At 38.7% G+C, this 22,253-nt stretch overlaps 1 protein-coding gene across 1 annotated transcript in view; it reads left to right on the plus strand.

Annotated features, from left to right (window-relative positions):
• Nucleotides 1–22,253, plus strand: part of Esr2 (estrogen receptor 2) — a 57,392-nt gene that overhangs the window by 26,619 nt on the left and 8,520 nt on the right. Inside the window, exons 5-9 of the mRNA XM_071607986.1 lie at nt 5,262–5,561; nt 9,375–9,513; nt 10,782–10,835; nt 14,589–14,669; nt 16,092–16,225. Coding sequence (XP_071464087.1) covers nt 5,262–5,561; nt 9,375–9,513; nt 10,782–10,835; nt 14,589–14,669; nt 16,092–16,225 — 708 coding nt within the window. The remainder of the gene's footprint in view (nt 1–5,261; nt 5,562–9,374; nt 9,514–10,781; nt 10,836–14,588; nt 14,670–16,091; nt 16,226–22,253) is intronic.

Raw genomic sequence — 22,253 nt, forward strand, 5'->3', positions numbered from 1 at the left:
ATATGGGTATAGTCCATGCAGAAAGGTGATTTTTACAGGTGTCAGAGATGTTTAAAGAGAAAGCCTTTAGCCTTTTGACAAAAAAATTACAAAGAAAAGGTCTTTATTTTTAAGTTAAACAATATTTTAAGGTGAGTGTAGTGTGTGCGTTTTTAAAAAACAATGATTTCCAGTTTAATCTTAGGTCAAGGGCACATTGTGTACTAGGATCTGTTGGACAGCTCTAGTCCTCCGGGTTCAAGGCAGCACCCACAGTAGGAAGAGCATGAGGGTTGGACTCCTATGGACTGAGTGTCATTTCATTTCTTTCTTTCTTTTTTTTTTTTTAAAGAGAGAGAGAGAGAGAGAGAGAGAGAGAATTTTAATATTTATTTTTTAGTTTTTGGCGGACACAACATCTTTGTTTGTATGTGGTGCTGAGGATCGAACCCCGGCCGCACGCATGCCAGGCGAGCGCGCTACTGCTTGAGCCACATCCCCAGTCCCTCATTTTGTTTCTTTACTTTTGGCCTCTCTCCAGATGCCCTTCTTGTCTGTCCTTCCCCCAAACCCTCTACTCACACTTTACCTTCTATTCAGTCTTGGAGCATTGGTAGTCTCCCTGCATTCTGGATCCTCCTGCACCATCTACATTCCCTTTTTAGTCATAAATCATGTCTCTGTGACTAATTTTTTCTTCTTTACCTCTGATCTTTTCTTTCCTACTGATGTGTTGATATAGTTATTTAACATAGGAGGACAGCTGCCTAGACTGACATCAGAGATAAGGCCTCTTTACAAGGATATGTTTCCATATAACTATCCAGGAAAACAATCTCAATAGCCACATATTTAGTCTGTATCCCTGTGTTGGGACAACAGCTCAGCGTCTTTCAAGTGTCATCTCTTTACTCACTCACCTGATGTATATACTTTCAAAAAATGGATTTGGTAGGTAGTTGGTATAAAATAAGAGTTAAACAATAAGATAATAGTTACAAGCACAGCTCTGGATTCATATGATTGGTTAGGTTTAGATCCTGCTCCTGCTAGTTTCTAGCTTTCCTAACTTGGTCAATTTTTTTTGAGCTGCCTTGTGTCTGGCTCCTCCTCTCTGTATTGAAGATATTAATAGCACCTGTCCTTCTAGGGTGACTGTCAGCACAAGATAGATCATCTGTGTACAATACACAGTACCTGGTATGTAGAAGCTTCTGGTTGATGTTAGCTGCCATTATATCATTTATTATAGTCACCATCCATCCTCTTTGGGCTGGGACTATTTACTACACCCTATTTGTTAGTTTGTCATTAAGCTCACTCAGAGGCAGCTGCCTAGGTTGTAGTGTCAAAGTCATAGCATTAGAAATGTCCTCATAGAAAATATGAATTTCTTCACAAGGGCTTTGTTTTATGGAACCTGAAATTTCCAGAACTCACTACAGGGCCTGGAACATAAGACTTGAAAGTCTTTCACACGGGGAAAGCACATCTCTTTTGTACACTCCTTATCCTCACACAGGGTACAAAAGAGAAATGTGTGATTAGAGAAGTGCTTTGTAAGCCACACATTTTATTCCATGTTATTCTGGAGTATAATTGAACTTAAATATTTATAACACTCTAATTGCTAATAAAATGAAATATGTCTTAAGCCAGGCATGGTGGCCCATAGCTGTGATTCCAGTGACTTGGGGGCTAAGACAGGAGGATCACAAGTTCAAAGCCAGCCTCAGCAATTTAGCAAGACCCTAAATAACTCAGTGAGACCCTGCTCAAAATAAAATTTTAGAAAGGTCTGGGGATGTGGCCCATGGTTAAGCACCCCTGGATTCACTGCCCAGTACCAAAAAAAAAAAAAAAAAAAAAAAAAAATGTATTTTAAACTTTTAATTCTTTTGGTAACAAATTTGATTCAACTGTTCCTGAGTGGATAGAGCCCTTCCTTTTACTATAATTAGCTAAGACTAAATTTCCTTGGGAGACAATAGTTTATATTTTCTCATGCCTTCTAGTTAATTAATTAATTTATTTTTGGTACCAGGGATTGAACCCAGGGGGCGGTTGACTACTGAGCCACACCCCCAGCCCATTTTATTTTTTTATTTTGACACAGGGTCTCACTAAGTTGCTGAGGCTAGCTTTGAACTTGTGATCCTCCTGCTTCAGCCTCCTGAGTTGCTGGGATTCCAGGCATGCACCACTGTACCTGGCTCTAGCTAATTTATTTCATTGCTAATTTTATCTTTATTTTAACATCATCAAAAATGATCTGACATCAATTTTAATTAAGATTTTCTTTATGACCTGACATGTGAAAATTTTTATAAATATTTATGGTCTGTGTAGATTAAGCTTGTCAGTTGTGCAGTTGAAATGTTCAGCATTCTCACTTTTCTCTCAACTGTTTGCTCCATCAGATGCTGAGGGAGATTACATTACTATATCCTATAATAATAGTATATTTGTCAATTTCTTTCTTTTATAATCACTTTTTTAAAATATATTTTTTTAGTTGTAGTTGTAGATGGATACAATACCTTTATTTTATTTATTTATTTATTTATTTTTTATGTGGTGCTGAGGATCAAACCCAGCACCTCACATGTGCTAAGTGAGTGCTCTACTGCTGAACCACAACCCCAGTCCATCCATTGTATTTTTTAAATATTTTTTTTATTTGTAGGTGGACATATACCTTTATTTTATTCATTTATTTATTTTTTTATATGGTGCTGGGGATTGAACCCAGTGCCTCATGCAGGCTAGCAAAGCGCTCTACCACTGATCCACAACCCTGGCCCCTCTTCCATTGTATTCTGATCCAAAAACCCACATTAATAAAACATTTTGGAACTAACTCAGGAATAGAAAAGTAGATCTCTAAAACTGAATAGAGAATCTGAGAAAAGATAATTTTATATGTAATTATTTATTAATGAAAAGACGTTTCACATCAGTGGTGAAGTCTTATTCAATAATTACTATTGGGAAAATTGTATATCCATTTGAAAAATATAACATGAAAATAAATATCATATCATATAATATCATGATATAATATAAGTATGCATAAAATTCCAAATAAATTTGAATCACACAAGTGTTCAAGAAGATAAAGGAAAATATATAAAATATTGATATAAAGTAAAAAGATTTGATTCTGCATTAAAGCTTCTTATGACAAAGGACACCATGAGCAAAATTAAAAAACATATATCAAGTAAGATAGCCAGATATGGTGATGCATGCCTGTAATTCTAGCAACTGTGGAAGCTGAGGCAGGAGGATTGCAAGTTTGAGGCCAACTTTGGCAACTTAGCAACACACTGCCTCAAAATAAAAATTAAAAAGGGGGGGCTGGGATTCTTGCTCAGCGGTAGAGCACTTGCCTAGCATGTGCAAGGCCCTGGATTCGAGCCTCAGCACCACATAAAAATAAATAAACAAAATAAAGATGTTGTGTCAAACTACAACTAAAAAATAAATATTAAAATAAAAATTAAAAAGGGGTAGAGGTGTAGCTCAGTGGTAGAGCACTCGTAGGTTCAATTCCCAGTACACAAAGAAAAACAGCAATTAAAAAAAAGCAAATAAGGGCTGGGGTGGTGGCTCAGTGGTAGAGTGCTCGCCTAGCATGCATGAGGCACTGGGTTCTATCCTCGGCACCACATAAAAGCAAACTAATGTATCCACCTAAAAAAAACAACAAAACAAACAAACAAACAAAAAAAAAACTAAAGATACATAAATAAATACATTTTTTTTTAAAAAAGCAAATAAGATGAATGTTGCATCTAACAAAGTTATCTATCAATACTATACAAAGAGCCTTTGTAGGTTTTAGGGAAGAAAGGGGCAAAATACACAAATAGGCAATTAATAAGTAAAGAAATACAAAGGACAAACATATTAATTAACCTTACTAGTAATTTTAAAGATACAAAGTAAGGCAAGACTGTTTAGCCCAGCCTTATAATAGCAAATATTAAAAATGTTAGTCCTTATAAAAGCAAATATTAAAAATGGTTTTTAGGGGCTGGGTTTGTGGCTCAGTGTTAGAGTACTTGCCTAGCATGTGCAAGGCCCTGAGTTCGATCCTCAGTACCACATATAAATAAATAAAATAAAGGTATTGTTTCAACTACAACTAAAAAATATTTATTAAAAAAATGATTTTTAATGCTCAATGGTATTATGTGAGAATAGGTGGTCCTTAAACTACTAGATTATAATTTGTGAAACACTTTTGGGGAGTAATCTGTGAATGTGTATCAAAATTTTAAATGTATGTATGCCTTGGTTCAACAATTTAATTTCTTTGAATTTATTATAAGGAAGTAATTTGATACATATACAAAATGTATGTTTATTATAATATTTAAACTAATCGAAAAATTGTATCAAATTAGATTAACTTTAGCATGGAACTCTAAATAAATGATGCTATACTAATAGAACAGAACGCTATGTGCATTTTTAATTGTCATATGACATTTTTATTTATTTATTCATTTATTTTTTGTGGTGCTGGGAATGGAACCCAGGGCCTTGTGCATGCGAGGAAAGCATTCTACCAACTGAGCTATATCCACAGCCCTTCATATGACATTTTTAATGAAAAGAGAAAAAGAAGGTTATGAAATAGTATCTATGCCATGATTCTAATTTTGTTTATAAAATATGAAAATGTATAAAAGCATAAAAGGCTGAAAGTATTTATGTCCAAAGTCATTCTCCTCTCTATTTTCCAGTTTTTTTTTTTCAATTAATTTATTTGGAGTATACTTGTTTGTGTAAGTTTGTGACAAGAACACGTGTTACACATATGTGTATATGTGCATACAGATATGCATACATACATGTGTACGTATATATCCATATATTTAAAATATATCATAAAGTGTATTATCAATGTTGAAGTCCTAACTTTTCCCTATTTTCTACCTGAGGAAAATTCTTAATTTTGTAATTTGGAAACTGAGATATGTCCTCATGCTTTAAAAGAGAAATGGATTTAGTATCCACAGATGACCTTCAAATGGAGATTTAATACGCCTAAAATGTCAAGTTTTTGATTTTGTTAATACAGTCACAACTATAGTAATCTTCAGTCCAGGCCCCAAGGCTCCAGAAAAGAAGTTGACCTTCTGTTCTCAGACGCTTTCTGAGAATAGACTCAGGTCCTTCAGTGATATCATGGCTGCGTTTTTTCCCTGGCCATCAGGATCTAGCCTCTGGATCAGAGCAAACACTGTATGGCCATCTGATCTCCCCTTCAGGCTCCCGGAGAGAAAGGTGCGGGTATCACGTGGTGAAACGACAGAGAAGTTCCAGCGAGCAGCTGCACTGCCTGAGCAAAGCCAAGAAAACCGGTGGGCACCTGCCACGAGCCAAGGAGCTGCTGCTGAGTGCCCTGAGCCCCGAGCAGCTGGTGCTCACCCTCCTCGAGGCGGAGCCACCCAACGTGCTGGTGAGCCGCCCCAGCACACCCTTCACAGAGGTCTCCATGATGATGTCCCTCACCAAGCTGGCCGACAAGGAACTGGTGCACATGATTGGCTGGGCCAAGAAAATTCCTGGTAGGGCTCTCTGGGTCTTCGCATTTCATTTATTTCTAGAAAGGACTGCTCCTAATATTTTTGGGTTGAGAGTAAAAAGTAGATGTCCAGGACTTTGTCTAGATAGTTAACAATTTGACATCTTAATTTATAACTTAAAATGTGTTCTTTTCTCCTATGTTGAAAACATAGCTTCAACATTTCCTGGAAGGCAGTGTGGTTTAGAATTCTTGGACTTCTCAGTTCCTCTCTACCTGACATGTTGGCACAGAAGGAGTTGTACCTGGCCTGTTTCTGTTCTTGACTCCCTTCTTTTCCCTACTCCCTGGGTCCCTCCTTGCACGCACCCCATCCTCTCTGTACACATCTCCAAAAGACACTGCCTATTGGCTGCCTCTCATTCCTACGTGTGGTCTGGGAGAACAGTCTCAGAAAGAGACATACCTGGGCTCTAAAATTGAACTTGGGACCATTTGGGCAAGAAAGTCCAGGGTTTGGAACCTGGAACATAGTTAAAAGGTAGATCTATGACCTCCACATTGACTGGGTCTGTTGGCTGTGGACTTCTCACCTTGAGCAGGTTGGGGTGAGGTAGGGTACAGTATGATCAGCCTGAAAATGAAAGGTTTGTCAGATCCTAAATAGGAAGTTTTAAAATATTTTTCCAATCAAGGAAGTATCAGTGTTATATACATAAGTTAATATACAAAGATTAATAGAGTAAACCAGCAGTTGAGGTAACACGAATCAATAGACCAATAAACCTGGCATGCTGTCAAGTCAAAAGCAGGCTTAACTGTTTTTGAGTTGTCATTTAGAACCTACATTTTTCCATCCTATAAAGTAAACTTTCCATCCTATAAAGTAAACCAGACCTATTTATAGTATATATAGACAGTCCTTGATTTAAGATGGGACTTATAATTTTTTAACTTTATGATGGTGTGAAAGTGTACCCATACAACCATTCTGGTTTTCTCTTGTGGCTCAGTATTCAATCATGAGCTATTCAGCATTTTATTATAAAATGGGATTTGTGTTAGATGATTTGTATCCAACTGTAGGCTAATATAAGTGTTCTGAGCATGTTTGAGGTAGGCTAGACTGAGTTACGATGTTTGGTAAGTTGAATTTAATACGTGCTTTTTTTTTTTTTTTTTTTAAGATAGGGTCTTGCTCTTTCCCAACATAGCCTCAAGCGACACTCCTGCCTTAGCCTCCCCAGTATCTGACACTACAAATGTGTACCGTAGTACCTAGCTCTACATGCATTTCTCTTTTTAATTTTTTTTTGAGGGGAGGGGTACTGGGGATTGAACACAGGGGCACTCAACCACTGAACCACATCCCCAGCTCTATTTTGTATTTTTTTAAATATATTTTTTAATTGTAGATGGGCACAATACATTTATTTTACTTATTTATTTTTATGTGGTGCTGAGGATCAAACCCAGTGCCTCACACATGCTAGGTGGGCACTCTACCACTGAGCCACAACCCCAGCCTCTTATTTTGTATTTTATTTAAAGATAGGATCTCACTGAGTTGCGTAGTGCCTCACTTCTGCTGAGGCTGGCTTTGAACTCACAATCCTCCTTTCTCAGCCTCCCTACCTGCTGGGATTACAGGTGAGTGCCACCAAGCCAGGTCTTGCAATTTTTGACTTAAAATATTTTCAGCTTACTGTGGTTTGTCTGGATGTAACCCCATTGTAAGCTGAGGAGCATCTGTACCTGAAGTACTATATTGTGCTAAAACTACTAATTCGTATCTGAACTAGTGTTTCTATGGAGGAGTGAATTTAGGATTCTAACCTTGTATGGCTGCAACACATCATCCTCCGAAAAGACATCTCCATCCACTTCTTTACAGTGGCCTAAGAAATGAGGTCTGTCTCCAGGCTCTAAACCCCTGGCTTCAGAGGCAGCAACTGCATTAGGCAAACTGTAAATATTAGGTGGGGGTGAGAAGCTAGGTGAAGAAATGTTGGGGATAGAGAGCTGTGGGAACTAAGACCCTGTCTCTCATGGTCCTTTGTGGGCCTGGGCTCATTCCTTCTGAGTTTTCTGAGGATTTTCTGGTGTCTGGCTTTGTTTTGTTTTGTCTAGCATCTTCACCTTTGCCAGAATGATTTCATTTTCTCTGCTGTTTCCCACAGGAGAAAACACTGATGCACTTTCCTTCAGTTTTTGCTTTGAATGCATAAACACTATTTCGCAGGATCCCACATGGAGAGTAGTGGTAAAATTATTCCTAAAAACTCTGCAGCTTCTTTGTACTCTAACAAAAGTGAACTTTTAAGCCATATTAGTCCTTCTTTAAGTGTGGTGTTTTGAAAGTTTTGCAGAAAATTTAGGTATAGGCTTAAGGTGTGATTTTTCTCTCCCTGCAGTTGACATAGTCATTAGCCAAACCAAAATGGTATTAAAATATCATCTAGCCTCAATCTTGTCAGATATCTATAAAAATAGACATCTTCATCTCTCTTGGGTAGGTGTAGTGTTTATAACTGTGTGGAATTGGAATGTATGTACATAAGAGGGACCTGAACTGGGCTATGTGTGTGTCTATGGAAGGGATTTGTCCATCTTTACATTCATTACTCCATTGAACTCTCCTTTGTGCAGATTCACAATGTAATCGCTCAAAGATTTGAATCATGTGTGTGGTCTTGGTGCTGCAGTTTCCTCATTGGTAAAATGAGTAGGTTAAGTGATCGTACCTATAGGAAGGTTTCAGAGGAAGGCAAGAGTGCCCCCATGTTTCCTATAGAAAATAGTCTTAAAGGAGATTAAATAACTAGCTAGGAGGGGACTGAGCTAATGTTCAAACTGAAGTTCATTCTATGCAAAGACTTTGCCTTTGGTTACCCTGCCTGCTCTTTTTATCATAGCACATAAAGGAAGCTCCAGTGTTCTCTACTTTGCTTTAAAAGCACTCAGTTCCTTACGGATTTCTGTTTCTTTCCAGTTCTGTGACCAATGCATGCTATTAGGCCGTCAGGACCTGCTTCAGTTGTAGTATTTGCTCTTTAGGATGCATTCACCTAGAATGAGTGTTCCTACTCAGAAGAATGAACCTAACTCTAGAGAGGAAATTTGAGCAATCAGAGGAACCATTTCAGTTGAAGCCTTGACTTTCAGCAGAGGCTGGCACTGCTCCCTGCATGGCCCTCACCCCCAACCTCCACCTACCCTTTCTGCCCACCCTTTTAGTCCCAGTCATGGCTTGGGTCAGACAGGTAGTCCCTCTGACTGGCAGTTGAGCTCTATCTTTCTCAATAGTCACAGGAGTTATTAAGACAGTTTTGCTAACAAGGATCAGTTCTGGCTTTCTGTTCTCCTTAAGCATCTGCCCAGGGAGCCAAGTAGCCTTGGTAATAGTTCTTTATAAATATTAAGTGAAGCCCGCTGTGGTGGTGCACACCTGTAATCCCAGTGACTCAGGAGGCTAAGGCTGGAGGATCACCAAGTTCAAGGCCAGCCTGAGCAACTTAGCAAGACCCTGTATCAAAATGAAAAATAAAAAGGGCTGGTAGAGCACTGGGTTTAATCCCCAGTACTGACGGAAATATAAATAAATACATACATAAATAAATACTAAATGAAATTTATTAATCTCTAGAAAAGATTCAAGACTGGAAACTGCAAGTTTCAAAACTTAAATTCAAAACTTTCTTCCTTTAAACAACGTTTAATCACATCTTATATTCATTATTTCCCTATGTTGTTTATGTTCCTAAGCCTTTAAAAACTTGCTGTTCTGACTTCACAGAACAGGTTGTGGAAGAGCAGGGCAGGTGTGGTGTGTCTCACGATATCTTCTTTTCCCTAGGCTTCGTGGAGCTCAGCCTGTTGGACCAAGTGCGGCTCTTGGAGAGCTGCTGGATGGAGGTGTTGATGGTGGGACTGATGTGGCGCTCCATTGACCACCCCGGCAAGCTCATCTTCGCCCCAGACCTCGTTCTGGACAGGTGAGGAACACGTATTTTGCTTCTTCTCAGACTCGTTTTGAGTGAGGCCACTTAGTGAGTGGAAACAAAATCCTAGGTGCAGTAATTAAAATCTCACACCTGAAAGGGTAATTAGAGGATGATAATGTCATCAGCTCCTTCACTGGGTCAAGAACCCAAGAAAAAGAAAGCTGGGATTCACTGTCCCTTGCCTCCCTGCTAATCTGTGGCGCAGCTGCATTCAAAGGCTGGGGTCACAACAAGGGACTGTACCCTGCAGGATATATGGCCACTAAGTGTGCAGGTCAATGTAGATCTTTCTGCATTAAAAATTCTATTTTAGTGGTGTGCAGTGGTGCATGTCTATAATCCCAGTGGCTCAGGAGGCTGAGGCAGGAGGATCATGAGTTCAAAGCCAGCCTCAGCAACTTAGTGAGACCCTATCTCAAAATAAAACATAAAAGGGCTGTGGATATGGCTCAGTGGTTAAGTACCCGTGGGTTCAATCCCTGGTACCAAAAAAAAAAAAATTTTTTTTCAGGTTATAGTCTTAAATTGTTCTGCTGTCTTGTCCACCTCTAGTGACCAATTACATCTCCAACTATCTATACAGGTGATAAATTTCTTATGAATTTATTTTCATATGCTTTAACTCACTCTAAAGCATGTGCTATAACAGTGTTTTTGGAAATAACGGTGAAAGGAATAGTTATTAAAACCAGATGAAGGTTTATAGAAGTTGGGATATGATAGTGCTAATGTCATAACTTGGTTACTTAGCTTTTTAAAAATGATGGCACAGAAAAGGAACCAATTTTTAATTGATTTAATAGAGCTGTTTATGGAGGGAAAGCTGGAATATACAAACATATTAAAGATTTTTGCAGAAAGAAATAGAAAACTTTAAAAAATATATATATAAAACTTTAAAATAAATAAATATATATATATATTTATATATGTAAACTTTAAAAAATATATATATATATATATAAAGGTCAGTGGACTTTTATTTATTTATTTATTTATTTATATGCACTGCTCAGTCTCGAACCCAGTGCCTCACACATGCTAGGCAAGTGCTCTACCACTGAGCCACAACCTCAGCCCTAATAGAAAACTTTTGGTGTACATTTGAACAGTTTGAAAATCTCCATGGGAATTGATTTCCACTTCCCCTTATGTTGAAAAAGTGCACGTTGACTCTGCACAGAGTAGGAGGATGCCTAGTGCTAAGAACAGAAAGTACCTGCCCCAACTCTTGCATCATAATCCTGTTACCACTTTAGGTCATCAGAAGACCCTCATTCGCACGTTTGGCAGATGAAGAGCGGTGCCCCAAGGTATCAGCATCTATTCATGGATGACATTGACAAAGAGCACTGTTCTGAGTAATGAAGTTGTTTTGGTGGAGAACAAAGCCTGTGGGAAGAGCTGGCGCATGGGATGTGGTTTGAGCAGGAGCAAGCCCTGGTGGTGAACCATAGAGGGAAGCTCTGGAAGCCCAGAGCAGTGTGGAGCATGAGAGCCTTCAGTAACAATCAAAATAGCTCACTTAATGTCTTGTATGTGCCAGGCACCATCGTAAGCACTTGATATATGTTGACTTGTTTAATCTTCACAACAGCCCTTTGTGGGTAAGCAACATCAGAATCCCTATCGGAAATGGAAGGTTTAGTGACATTGCTACAGTTATACAAAAGTAAGTGGTAGAGCTGGATTTGGGGACCTGGCTGCGGAATCCACACTCTTAGTGACATTGGTACATTGCCTCTCGGCAAGAGAGAACTGGAAGGGGAAGGAGGAGGCCAAAAGGCTGCCTTGCTTTCTACTTTAGTCTTTTGGCTTAAAATAGCACTATTTTATTTCTGTCTACTTCAGAAACTCACTCTTCCTGCTGTCATCTCAGGGTACAGTGCTACAAGGCAGGCCAAAAAGCCAAGCACCCAGCCAAGGCATGCATTCATTATGTTCCACTCGATGACTTAAATAAAGCCACATATACTCCCCGACAAACCTACTTGTACATATAATATACACATACAGTTCTCCTAGAAGTTAGTGCTAGTGAGATGTTTTGTCCCTTGATAATCCAGTAGATTTGCAGATATTGAAATTATTTTACTTTTTGTCTTATAGTGTTAATTTTCAGTGACTATTTCATTCCTGGATTTTAGTGCAATTAACTTGCTTCTTTATATGGGTTCTTTAATTCCTGTAAGTAAATGTGAAAATTTCTATAAATGGAAACCAATCCTGGATAAATATTGTGCTTACATTGTACTTAGATAATAGAAGAAGAAAGTTATTTTTAATATATTCACATAACTCTTTATAAATATTTGAAAGTCTTATGTTTTATAACATATAAATTTAGTATATCTCATTAAGTATAAAAAGGAGTTCTAGGGAATTGTAAATGCTTTCACATTGAGGAGGCATTGTTTGGTGCCTCCTCATGTTTACTTTTTGTTGTTATCCCTAATATTATTTAAAAAAAATTTTTTTGTAGTTTAGATGGACAGAATACCTTTATTTTATTTGTTTATTTTTATGTGTTGCTGAGGATGGAACCCAGTGCTTCACGCATGCTAGACAAGTGTTCAGTCACTGAGCTACAGCCCCAGCACCCTAGTATTATTTTTGACACATTAGCTTTTTGGAATCTAGAATTTCAAGTTTAAGATAGTTCAGTTACTCAGCTCATCTCTTATATAGATAATATAGTTTCTGGGGGAGTTGCCTAATCAAAATCAGGGATCATACTCTATAAAGGAGTTCCATTATGAATCTTTTTTGCTAAGTAAATAAATAATCCTCAGACTATTTGAAAATTAGCTGTCTGTTGCTAAATTTCCCTGCCAGAATTCCTTCAAGTAGTGACATGACCTTTATTCATGTTGAGGCTTTTGCAGCAAGAAAACTTGAACCTACTGAGGATGAGAGGAAAATCTGGTTATCTCAGCCGATTTCCAAAAAGGTAGTTCTTTTAGTAACCACTAAAATCATAAATTCATTTCATGATCTACTACAGAACCTGAGCTGCTGCTTGCTCAAAAAATCATACATGACATTTTTATATCCTTAGCATCAATAAGAAACTGTTAATGTTAAATGCTATTTAAAAATCAGAGGAAGCTGGGTGCCGAGGTATGCACTTGTAATCCCAGGAAGTCACAAGTTGGAGGCCAGCCTTAGTAACTTATGGAGATCCTCAGCATCTTAGTGAGACACTGTCTCAAAATAAACAATAACTACAAAAGGCTGAGGATGTAACTCAGTGTTAAAGTGTCTCTGGGTTCTATCTCTAGTACCAAAAAATAAAAACAAAAAACCAAATGCCATGAGAGGAAGTTTGAGTGTGTATTTGCATTAATTGTTTCTATATTGAATTTTTTTCAAGGTAGCTGTAATATTTTCACTTCAAAATTTTAATTTACCCTCAGTATCCAAATGTTGAACCCTTGTTAAGGATAAGCACATGGAAAGGACTTACCTGGGTCTGCCCACCCTATATCCAATGGCCATACACAGGAGGTAAATTCTGGTCTGTAACCATGTGTGCAGCCAGCAGATACATATGTTAGTACTAAAGAATAGCCCCAAAGTAGGGCCCACTCATTGAACATTTGTCATTATATCAAACAGGATGTCTTTCTTTTATAAAAGAAGATTATCAAGCAATAGACTATTCCACATGTAATTAGTAATTTTATTTGGCACTGGTTTATGGACAAATGGTGGGCAAATGTGTACTTCCATGAGTAAGTAGATTTGATTGACATACAATTTCAATATTTTAACCTTCAGTCCGTATGTTCTCTATCTTTAATTCAAATCTTATTATCTTGTCCTAGTTTTTTTGCTTATAATTCAGTTTTAATCCATAATTACAAAATAAATGAAATAGACCTCATCAATTTAAATCCTCCACTTTTCTGTATAACTCAACTGAAAGTAGAATTTTATGAGGTTGTCATTTATGAGGTATTGTTTGTTATTGCCCCTATATTTCTCATTTATTTTCTAAAAATATATTTGGTTTCTACAGACTGTGAATTGAACAAAATATTCTAACTTTGCCAGCCCTTGAATGAAATGGTTATCTGTCATACCTGCCAAAAAGAAAGCAGTCAAACCTGGTTCTTTAGGATTTCTTTCAAGTGAATTTCATGAAAATTCACTTTTCCCATGAAGTACACATGCTCTGATTACTCTAAGTGGCAGTATAAATCTATATGTAAACTCTCTCCGCATTTTAAAATACGAATTTTCATTAAATATGGCATGCATTTGGGGCTAGAGTTGTGGTTCAGTGGTAGAGCGCTTGCCAAGCCTGTGTAAGGCACTGATTTGATCTTCAGCACCACGTAAAGAATAAATTAAAAAAAAAAGGTATTGTGTTCACCTACAACTAAAAAAAAAAAAAAAAACATATGGCATGCATTTAGTGAGGAATGGTACCAATCTCAATATTTAGTGGCAGGTCTTAGGCACAGGTGACAACTTCTAAAAAACAGGGTTGAGTTCAGATGAGTGTCTGCTATACCATTATGACTTTTGAAAATTAATTTTTTTAGTTACAAATGGATACACTATTTTTATTTTACTTATTTATTTTTATGTGGTGCTGAGGATTTAACCCAGTACCCCACACATGCTAGGCAAGTACTCACTGCTGAGCTACAGCCCCAGCTCCCAAAGTCAAACTTTTAAAGCATAAGTGCAAGGGTTGTTGGGTATTTTTTGTTTTTGCTCTTAAGTGCAAAATCAACTTCTCTGAACCAAATGTCCTCAAGCTCAGCAGTTGCAATTTCTAAGAATTAGTTGTCTCGAGCAGAGTGACTTGATGTGGCATGAGGGAAGTTTCTTGTGTACCTGCTAAGTGCAGAGCCTTTGTTGTCCCTACTGGAACCCAGAACTGAAGAGGTGATCAGAGGAGGTGGGAAGAAGGGGTGTGGGGAGGGTGGGGGGGGGGTTCTCGCAGATTATGGCATTCCTTCCAAAGTGCTCTGATTCTCCCAGATAGATGTCTTTCCCTGTAAGTGACTTCTAGGGGGCACTAGTGTTTTGTCACTTAACCTGTGTATTTTCAGAAAGCTGCAACTTTTTGCAGAAGTCACCATGCTGATTTGCCAAAACCCTGAGCCAGTTTGGGTGCTTGTAGCTCTGTGTAGGTGAGTCTGTGGGGTTGTAGGTGAGTCTGTGGGGTCACAGGTGCTGTGGAAAGCAGGACCCTGGTGAGCTGCGCTCCTGGCTGAGCACCTAATGGGAAAGGTCTCTCCAGAATTGGTGGTGCCCAGTGGTGTCAGTTTATTTGAATTCTACAGAGGCTGTTCCTGCAAATACCATGATCATTAGAAGTGTCCTGGTGGGGTTGAGGGAAAAGGATTGGGAGCAGCCAGTGCCAAGGAGACTTCAATCTCCCTTTGGGGGATGCTAAAGAGACTAAAAATGAAACCCACAGAACCCCACTGTGCCATGGACACCCTTCACTCAGATGCACTGCAGCTTTCAGGAGTAATGAGGGTTTTTGGGCAAAATCATCTTCCTGATTGTTAGGGACTTCCAGTAACTCTATCTGATGATGATAGAAGTTTTTTGGAAAGCAGTGAGGTGGAATAATATATGTCTGGCTAGAGTGAATAAAAGCCACTGTTTTTTTTAGATAAAGAACAGTAATTTACTTCAAAGGTATGTTTAAAAAAATTCATCCCTATAAGGAGTTCTCAAAAGAATTTTGATTATATGCTTTGAAGTTTGCCTAAAATTTTTTCAGAAAAATGATCTTTAAGCCTGGTGTGATAGTAAGTGCCTGTGGCCTAGCTATTGAAGAGACTGAGGCAGGAGGATCACTTAAGCCCAAGTGTTTGAGGCCAGCCTTGGCAACATAATGAGATTCTGTTTCAAAACAAACAAATAACAAAAACTTCAAGTCAAAATTTTCTCCAGTCCCACTTCTGCCTTTTTCTGAACTAATTCACCTCGTTTGTGATTTCTTCGTATATCATATTCCCAGATGCATTTTTTCAAATTAACTTGTTTGGAAGTGTGTCTTGGTTGGCACACCTGTTTCTAAGCAGCTAGGAAATGAGAAGGTCTAGATATGAAAGTTTATTCTTCTTGGGATATTTGCTTCTGTAACATGCAGACTTCCTCTTAACACTTCCCAATGGGAACATGGAATGCCTCATTTGAGTCATCTGTCATATCTGGCTAGGTGTCATATCTGGGTGACTGAAATGGTTTAGTTTTAAAATAATCAACTAGAGTGGTATTCTTTAAAAGAAAATAAAACAACAACAAACACCTGATGAAGAGGTGGAAGGAAAAATGTAGTTCCAATGCATACTTTTGCCTAAATAATATTGACTCAATATTATTGATTTACTAAAAAAATCCCCTATAGCACACCTTGTCTTCTTTATATGAAGATAATTGTAGCAATTTCATGTTGCTAGGTGTTGTCTTAATAATACCTTGCTGCAGTCAAAGGATGTACAAGATGAAATCTGAGATTAAAACGAAAATGTTCCTTATTCTTTTTGATGGTTGCCTAAAGCTGTGTGTTCCTTAAATTCTCAAATGAACTTTTGTAGGGATGAGGGGAAATGCGTAGAAGGAATTCTGGAGATCTTTGACATGCTCCTGGCAACAACTTCAAGGTTTCGTGAGTTGAAACTCCAGCACAAAGAGTATCTCTGTGTCAAGGCCATGATACTCCTCAACTCCAGTAAGTAACCCCCGCAGCTGGGCCGTGTTTGTGGAGAGAGATACTCTTTCTAGAACTGGCATGGCAAAAGAACAGTATTAAACTTGTGTTTGATTTTAAAAGGGGACAACAGCTTCCTTTGGGACTTCTCTGGTTTTTTTTTTTTTTTTGGTAGGGATTTAAACTGTAGTTAACTTTTGGTAACTTGAGTATAAATTATTCACTGGGTGAACTCCTGGGAGTTGATTTAAAAAGTAGAGGAGCTCAGGCCATTTACTGAAAAAGAAAAAGAAATGAACTTTAAAGTGTTTCCCTGTAAGCCTTTTTGCAAGGCTCAGACAGACATTTTACAGGGCTGATGTGCATCTATAGTTAATGTTTTTGGCTTCTACTTTTACAGATTCATGCATTCATTTGTTCATTTAGTAAAGACACTTAGGAAATAGTCCTGCCCTTAAATAGCTCATAGTATAGGGAGGAAGGAAGTAAACTATGAAAACTCATAATCTCAGTGCTTTACTCGAGTGTGTGTGGAGTACAGCAGGAGAACAGGAGGAGAGATTCAGGAGAGGCTACCGAAGCAAAGACATCTGTGGAAGAGCAGAGGGGGTTGCCTAAGGCTGCAGACTGCAGCATTGAAGGTTATGAATGGTTTCCTTGGGCACTGAGCAGCCAGGAGGTTCAGAAGGGGAGAGTTGTGCATGGAAGGGTGTAATAGCAAGGTCACTCCCATTTCCAGGTGGAGGACTCCCTGGAGAGGGAGAGACTGAGGCAGGGGTATGTTAGAGACACTGGGAACTTGAACCAGTTTGGTATAGTGGGATCAGGTGAGGGACCAGGCTTCAGAGGTGGGACACAAGGAAGGTATCTAAGATGTGTGGTTTTAAAAAATTATATCAATAATACCTGGTTGTTGTGAACATTCAAACAAAAAGAAGAGTTTAAAAATTACTAGGAATACCCCTCTTGAAGACAACCGCCATAACTTTGGTGACCGTAGCTAATAGAGTGTTTGTGCTTCTTGTTCTCTCTCTTGCTCTCTTTCTCCAGTTGTCCTTGGGTATATATGGGGGTCTTAGTTCCAGGATCCCTTGTAGATATAAAAAAAATCTATGGATGGCTCAAGTTCTTTATACAAAATGATATACTATTTGCATATTCCCTATGTATATTCTCTCATATACTTTATTTTTAAATTACTTATCATATATAATATGCTATGTATACAATTTTTGTATTATATAATTTAGGGAATAATGACCAAAATAGTCTGTATGTGTTGAGTACAGATTTAGTCTTTGTTCCTGAATGTTTTTGATCCATAGCTAGTTGAATCTGTGGATTGGAACACTGGATACAGAGGGTCAGCTGTATATATTGATAGAATCATACACATATACATAAATGTATGGTATGTTATGTTCAAAATTATGGGTGCTTTGAAATAGACTTATTTCAGTCTTAATTTTGTTGTTTGGCCCTCAATGTTCCTATCCAAAATCAAGTAGCCAATCTTTCGAGACCAGGTCTTACTAAAGTTGCTAAGTGTCTTACTGAGTTTCTGAGACTGGCCTCAAACTTTTGATACTCCTGCCTCAGCCTCCCTAGTCACTGGGATTACAGGTGTGCATCACTGAGCCCAGCTCCAGGTAGTTGATCTTAACAGCCAAATGATAGACTTCCTACCTTCTTCCATCCTCTAGTGGTTAACATACTACCTTAACATACTACCTTACCACTAATATACACAGTCAGGCTTTTATTTTTTTCATTTTAAAAAACCATGGGCCGCTACACACAAATCTCTGTATCTTGCCTTTTTACTTTTCAAAGTGCTGTGAAATTCCTCCAGGTCAGCTTAGAGAGATCTCATTCAATCTTTGAAATCAGGACATTTCACAGGGCAGTTGTTCAGCCATTTCCCTATTGATGTGCCTTTACTTCATATCCAGTTCCTTTTTAAAAATCACTATAAACATTACCTTAGTAAATAAAGATATGTTATTTTGTACACATTTCTACGTTTCTAGGTTCTTGTCATACTGCTCAGCTTACTCTCTGTCTGGTGTTCATCCAGCCTCCTTATCAGGTATTGATCGTTTGCTTAGCCATTGTTTACTTATTGTTTATTTTGTAAGTACTGGGGATTGACCCCAGGGCCTCACACATGCTAGGCAAGCACTCTACCACTGAGCTACACCACGGCCCTTTTTATTCTTTAATCTAAGAGAGAATCTTGCTAAGTTTCCCAGGCTGGTCTCAAACTTGCAAACCTCCTGCCTCAGCCTCCCAAGTAGCTGTAATTATAGGCATACACCTTTGCCTAGCACTTAGCCATTTATTCTTTTTGGGCTTTTTAGGTTATTGATTTTTTTCTGACATGTTTTATATATAAAATTTTAAATATATTTATATAATTTGTATGATTTTATGTATTTGTAATTTATGTCTATGTTTATATTTTATGTATGTTATATATTTATGATTTTATAATATTTATACTTATAATTTTAGATTTACATTTATATAACTTGCATAAACCATATATATTCATACAATTATTCTGTTGCTTGCTATAAGGTTTCTAGAAGCTTATATTCAATGTCTGCTCATCTCTTTGTGGCCTGTTAACAGTCTTACTTTGAGTAGCTCTGGAGAGAGCACAGAATGCTGTCCAGGAGATGGTTGGGTCTGGGTGGAAGGTGGGTTAGGCCTCACAGGAGAGGGGCACAGAAGAATGAAGAAAGGATCCAAAGGTACAGAGACCCTAAAGACAACCCTTGAGTATGTACCAGTTGGGTCTCTGTGTGACCTCACCTTCCTAACAGGACACTACCCTACACCCAATACCCCTCCCATTTATTGTTGTCATTCATAAATTTTTCTAAAATAGTAGATGATTGGTGATTAATAATTCCTAATTGGGGCTGGGGCTGTAGCTCAGTGGCAGAGCACTTGCCTAGCACATGTGAGGCACTGGGTTCGATCCTCAGCACCACATTAAAAAAAAAAATTCCTAATTGATGGTTAAGTTAATGTGCATATGGGCAAATTTCCAACAGGACATATAAAATTGATAGGGAAGAAAATCAACTTTTTCTGCTCTTCTTTTCTATCCTGCCTATAGACGTTTACCTCACATGTTTGCTGCCATTTCTTTGTTAAAAGAGTGGATCTGCTTAAAAAGTATGTTCCCATCTCATCAATGGAAGGACATCAAATGCCAGATTATGGGGTTCCTCTTACTTTCAGAAATAATTCAGAACTCGTTTCTGTGTTGCAAAGTGCTCCTTGGAAAGCAGTTTGCTTGTTGTTACAACGCTTTACTGTAAAAAGCCTTCTCTTTGGCAAGGCTCCTTCTAGTCATTTGAGACTCTGAGACATCATATTGTGTTATTGTTAAAGCTAAAAGCAGCATCTGTGCAGATGGGGAACACGAAGGCAAGTGCGCTCCTCCTGCGAGATCTGACAAAACCACATGGTAAGAGAACCACAGAAGGCAAGTGAGGCAATTACCACTTGTGACAGTAAAATGACTAAAATTTGTTTATGGTAAATCCAAATGAAAAAAAATCTCCAGCAAGAAAGTTTCTTGCTTGGTAGTCATAACAGTTGTCAAATGAATTTATGTGGTTCAACATTGCTCGGAGGAGAATGGGATTCTGTTTCTATTGGAAATTTTCTACTGTTGAGAAAGGGGTGGGGTCCTTCTGTATGCCAGATTTTAAGGATTTGCAAGAACAGGCTTTTTTCTTCTGGATTATTTGTAGCATTTAAATTGGAAACAAAAGCAATGCCCCCCTCCCCGACCCACAAAAAAAGCAGGTGTGGAACATACTGCCCCAATATTAAATAAAAATCCAGGACAGAATATATAAACAGACATTAGACAAACAGACTATGCAGGACAGTGAGCCTTAAGAGAAGGGATATAACAAGGTGACACTGGTTGTCAGTCTACTGCCTGGAGCCAGTTTAGTTTCTAGGTTGCAATGCAAGGAAGTGTATTAGGTTTCTACAAAGAAACAGAATCAATAGGATGCATGGACAGATATTGATGTGATATGCAAGAGTAGATTTACCATGAAAATTGGCTCAAGGGATTATGAGAAGTGTCATGGTGTGCCATCTGCAAGCCAGAGACCAGGGAAGTTGGTAGCCTGGCTCTGTCCAAAGGCCTGAGAACCAACAGCAGTAGTGGTGTAACTCACAGTCCAATGCCAAAGGCCTGAGAAACTAGGAGACCACTGGGGCAAGGCCCAGAGTCCAAAGCCTGGATAACTTGGAGTTCTGATGTCCAAGAGCAGGAGAAAGTGGGTGTCCCAGATCTGGGAGGCAGGATAGGGAAGGGAGGGAAAAAGGGAAGTGAGGAGGAAGAAAGGGAGGAATTAATTTGCCTTTAGTTTGCCATTTTGCTCACTCTGGGCCCTCTGCCTGCCCACATTGGTAGGGGCAGATCTTCCTTACTTAGCCCCCTGATTCAAATGCCACTGTTATCTGGATGCACTCTCAGACATACTTAGAAATAATGCTTTACCAGCTGTTCAGTATTCTTTAATGCAGTTGATACCTGTAATGGTTAATTTGAATTGTCAACTTGATTGGATTAAGAGATGCCAATGATTAAAAGGTTTATGGGTGTGTGGATGAGGGTGTGTCCAGGAATGATTAGTATGTGGGATAGCCAACTGAAGTGGAGACCCTCCCTGAGCTTAGGCAGCACTGTCAATAGGATGATGGCTTGGATGGAATAAAAGTTGGAAGAACAAGGAAGCAGCAGCAGATGTAAGCTTGGTTCTTCTTGAACAGGTTCTTGATTGCTGCTGCGATCATCTGAGGATATCGAACTCTTGATTCTTTTCTTTTTCGAAGTGGACTCTGCCAGTGATTCTCCAGAAACCTTCGGTCTTGGAATGGGGTAGCACCATTGGTCCCTCTTGTTCTGGGGCTTCAGCCTGTTGGACTGCGCAGCTGCTGGTTCTTCCAGCTCTCTAGCCTGCACATGGCCATTGTAGACTATCTAGCTTCTGGCTGCATAAAACAACCTGATAAGTCCCCTTTTTATAATTATATTTCCTGTTAATTCTGTTCTTCTAGAGAACCCTAATACAACACCTAAAATTAACCATAATACGGGCTGGGGTTGTGGCTCAGTGGTAGAGCACTTGCCTAGCATGCATGAGGCACTGGGTTCCATCCACAGCACCACATAAAAAAACTAAATAAACAAAATAAAGGGTGTTGTGTCCATCTACAACTAAAAATAAAATTAAAAAAATAACCATAATAGGGAGTAGCCCAAATAGAAACCATTTTTCCCCCTGAACTGAGGGGGAAGGGTTGTGAATTTGGGGCTATCAAGGCAGCTGTGATTTTTAGGAGACAGGACTTGAGAGGAAAGAGCTGCTCAGAGAGAGAACTTTGGAGATCTTCCAGAAGGCTTTCAGCTGGGTATTCATCTGCTCATGATTATGAAGATACTGAGGGCCAGCCTGGGAAGAAGCACCAGAAAAGACGGAGCAAAACAATCCCTGAAGTTCAAACAGGGTGAGCTTACCAGGCTGTGAGGAAAACCTTGTGAGAGCCCAGACATTGGGTGTGATCCTCAGGAGACTGTTGTCTCGATGGTGCGGAGAAAGCAACCCAAGACTGAAGGCTACCAGACAAAACCTAGGAGGAGCCTGAGGGCTGAGCTGTAGCTCAGTGGCAGAGCGTTTTGCCTAACATGCATGAGATACTGGGTTCAATGCTTAGCACCACATAAAAATAAACCTATAAAATAAAGGCATTCTACAAGTACAAAACAATTTTTTGAAAAAATAGTAAGCCTGGGGCTGGGGCTGGAGCTCAGTGGTAGAGCACTTGCCCCTCACGGGTTCGATCCTCAGCACCACATAAAAATAATAAAAAGATATTGTGTCCATCTACAACTAAAAAAAAAAGTTAAAAAAAGAGTAAGTCTGAAAAATCAAAATATTGTTAAGGAATTTGACTGCAACCCAAGACAAAACTCAAGATTATTTAAAGCAGAAGATTGGGGTATTGCTCC

The sequence above is a fragment of the Marmota flaviventris genome, chromosome 2, assembly GCF_047511675.1.
Source record: "Marmota flaviventris isolate mMarFla1 chromosome 2, mMarFla1.hap1, whole genome shotgun sequence".
NCBI lineage: Eukaryota > Metazoa > Chordata > Mammalia > Rodentia > Sciuridae > Marmota > Marmota flaviventris.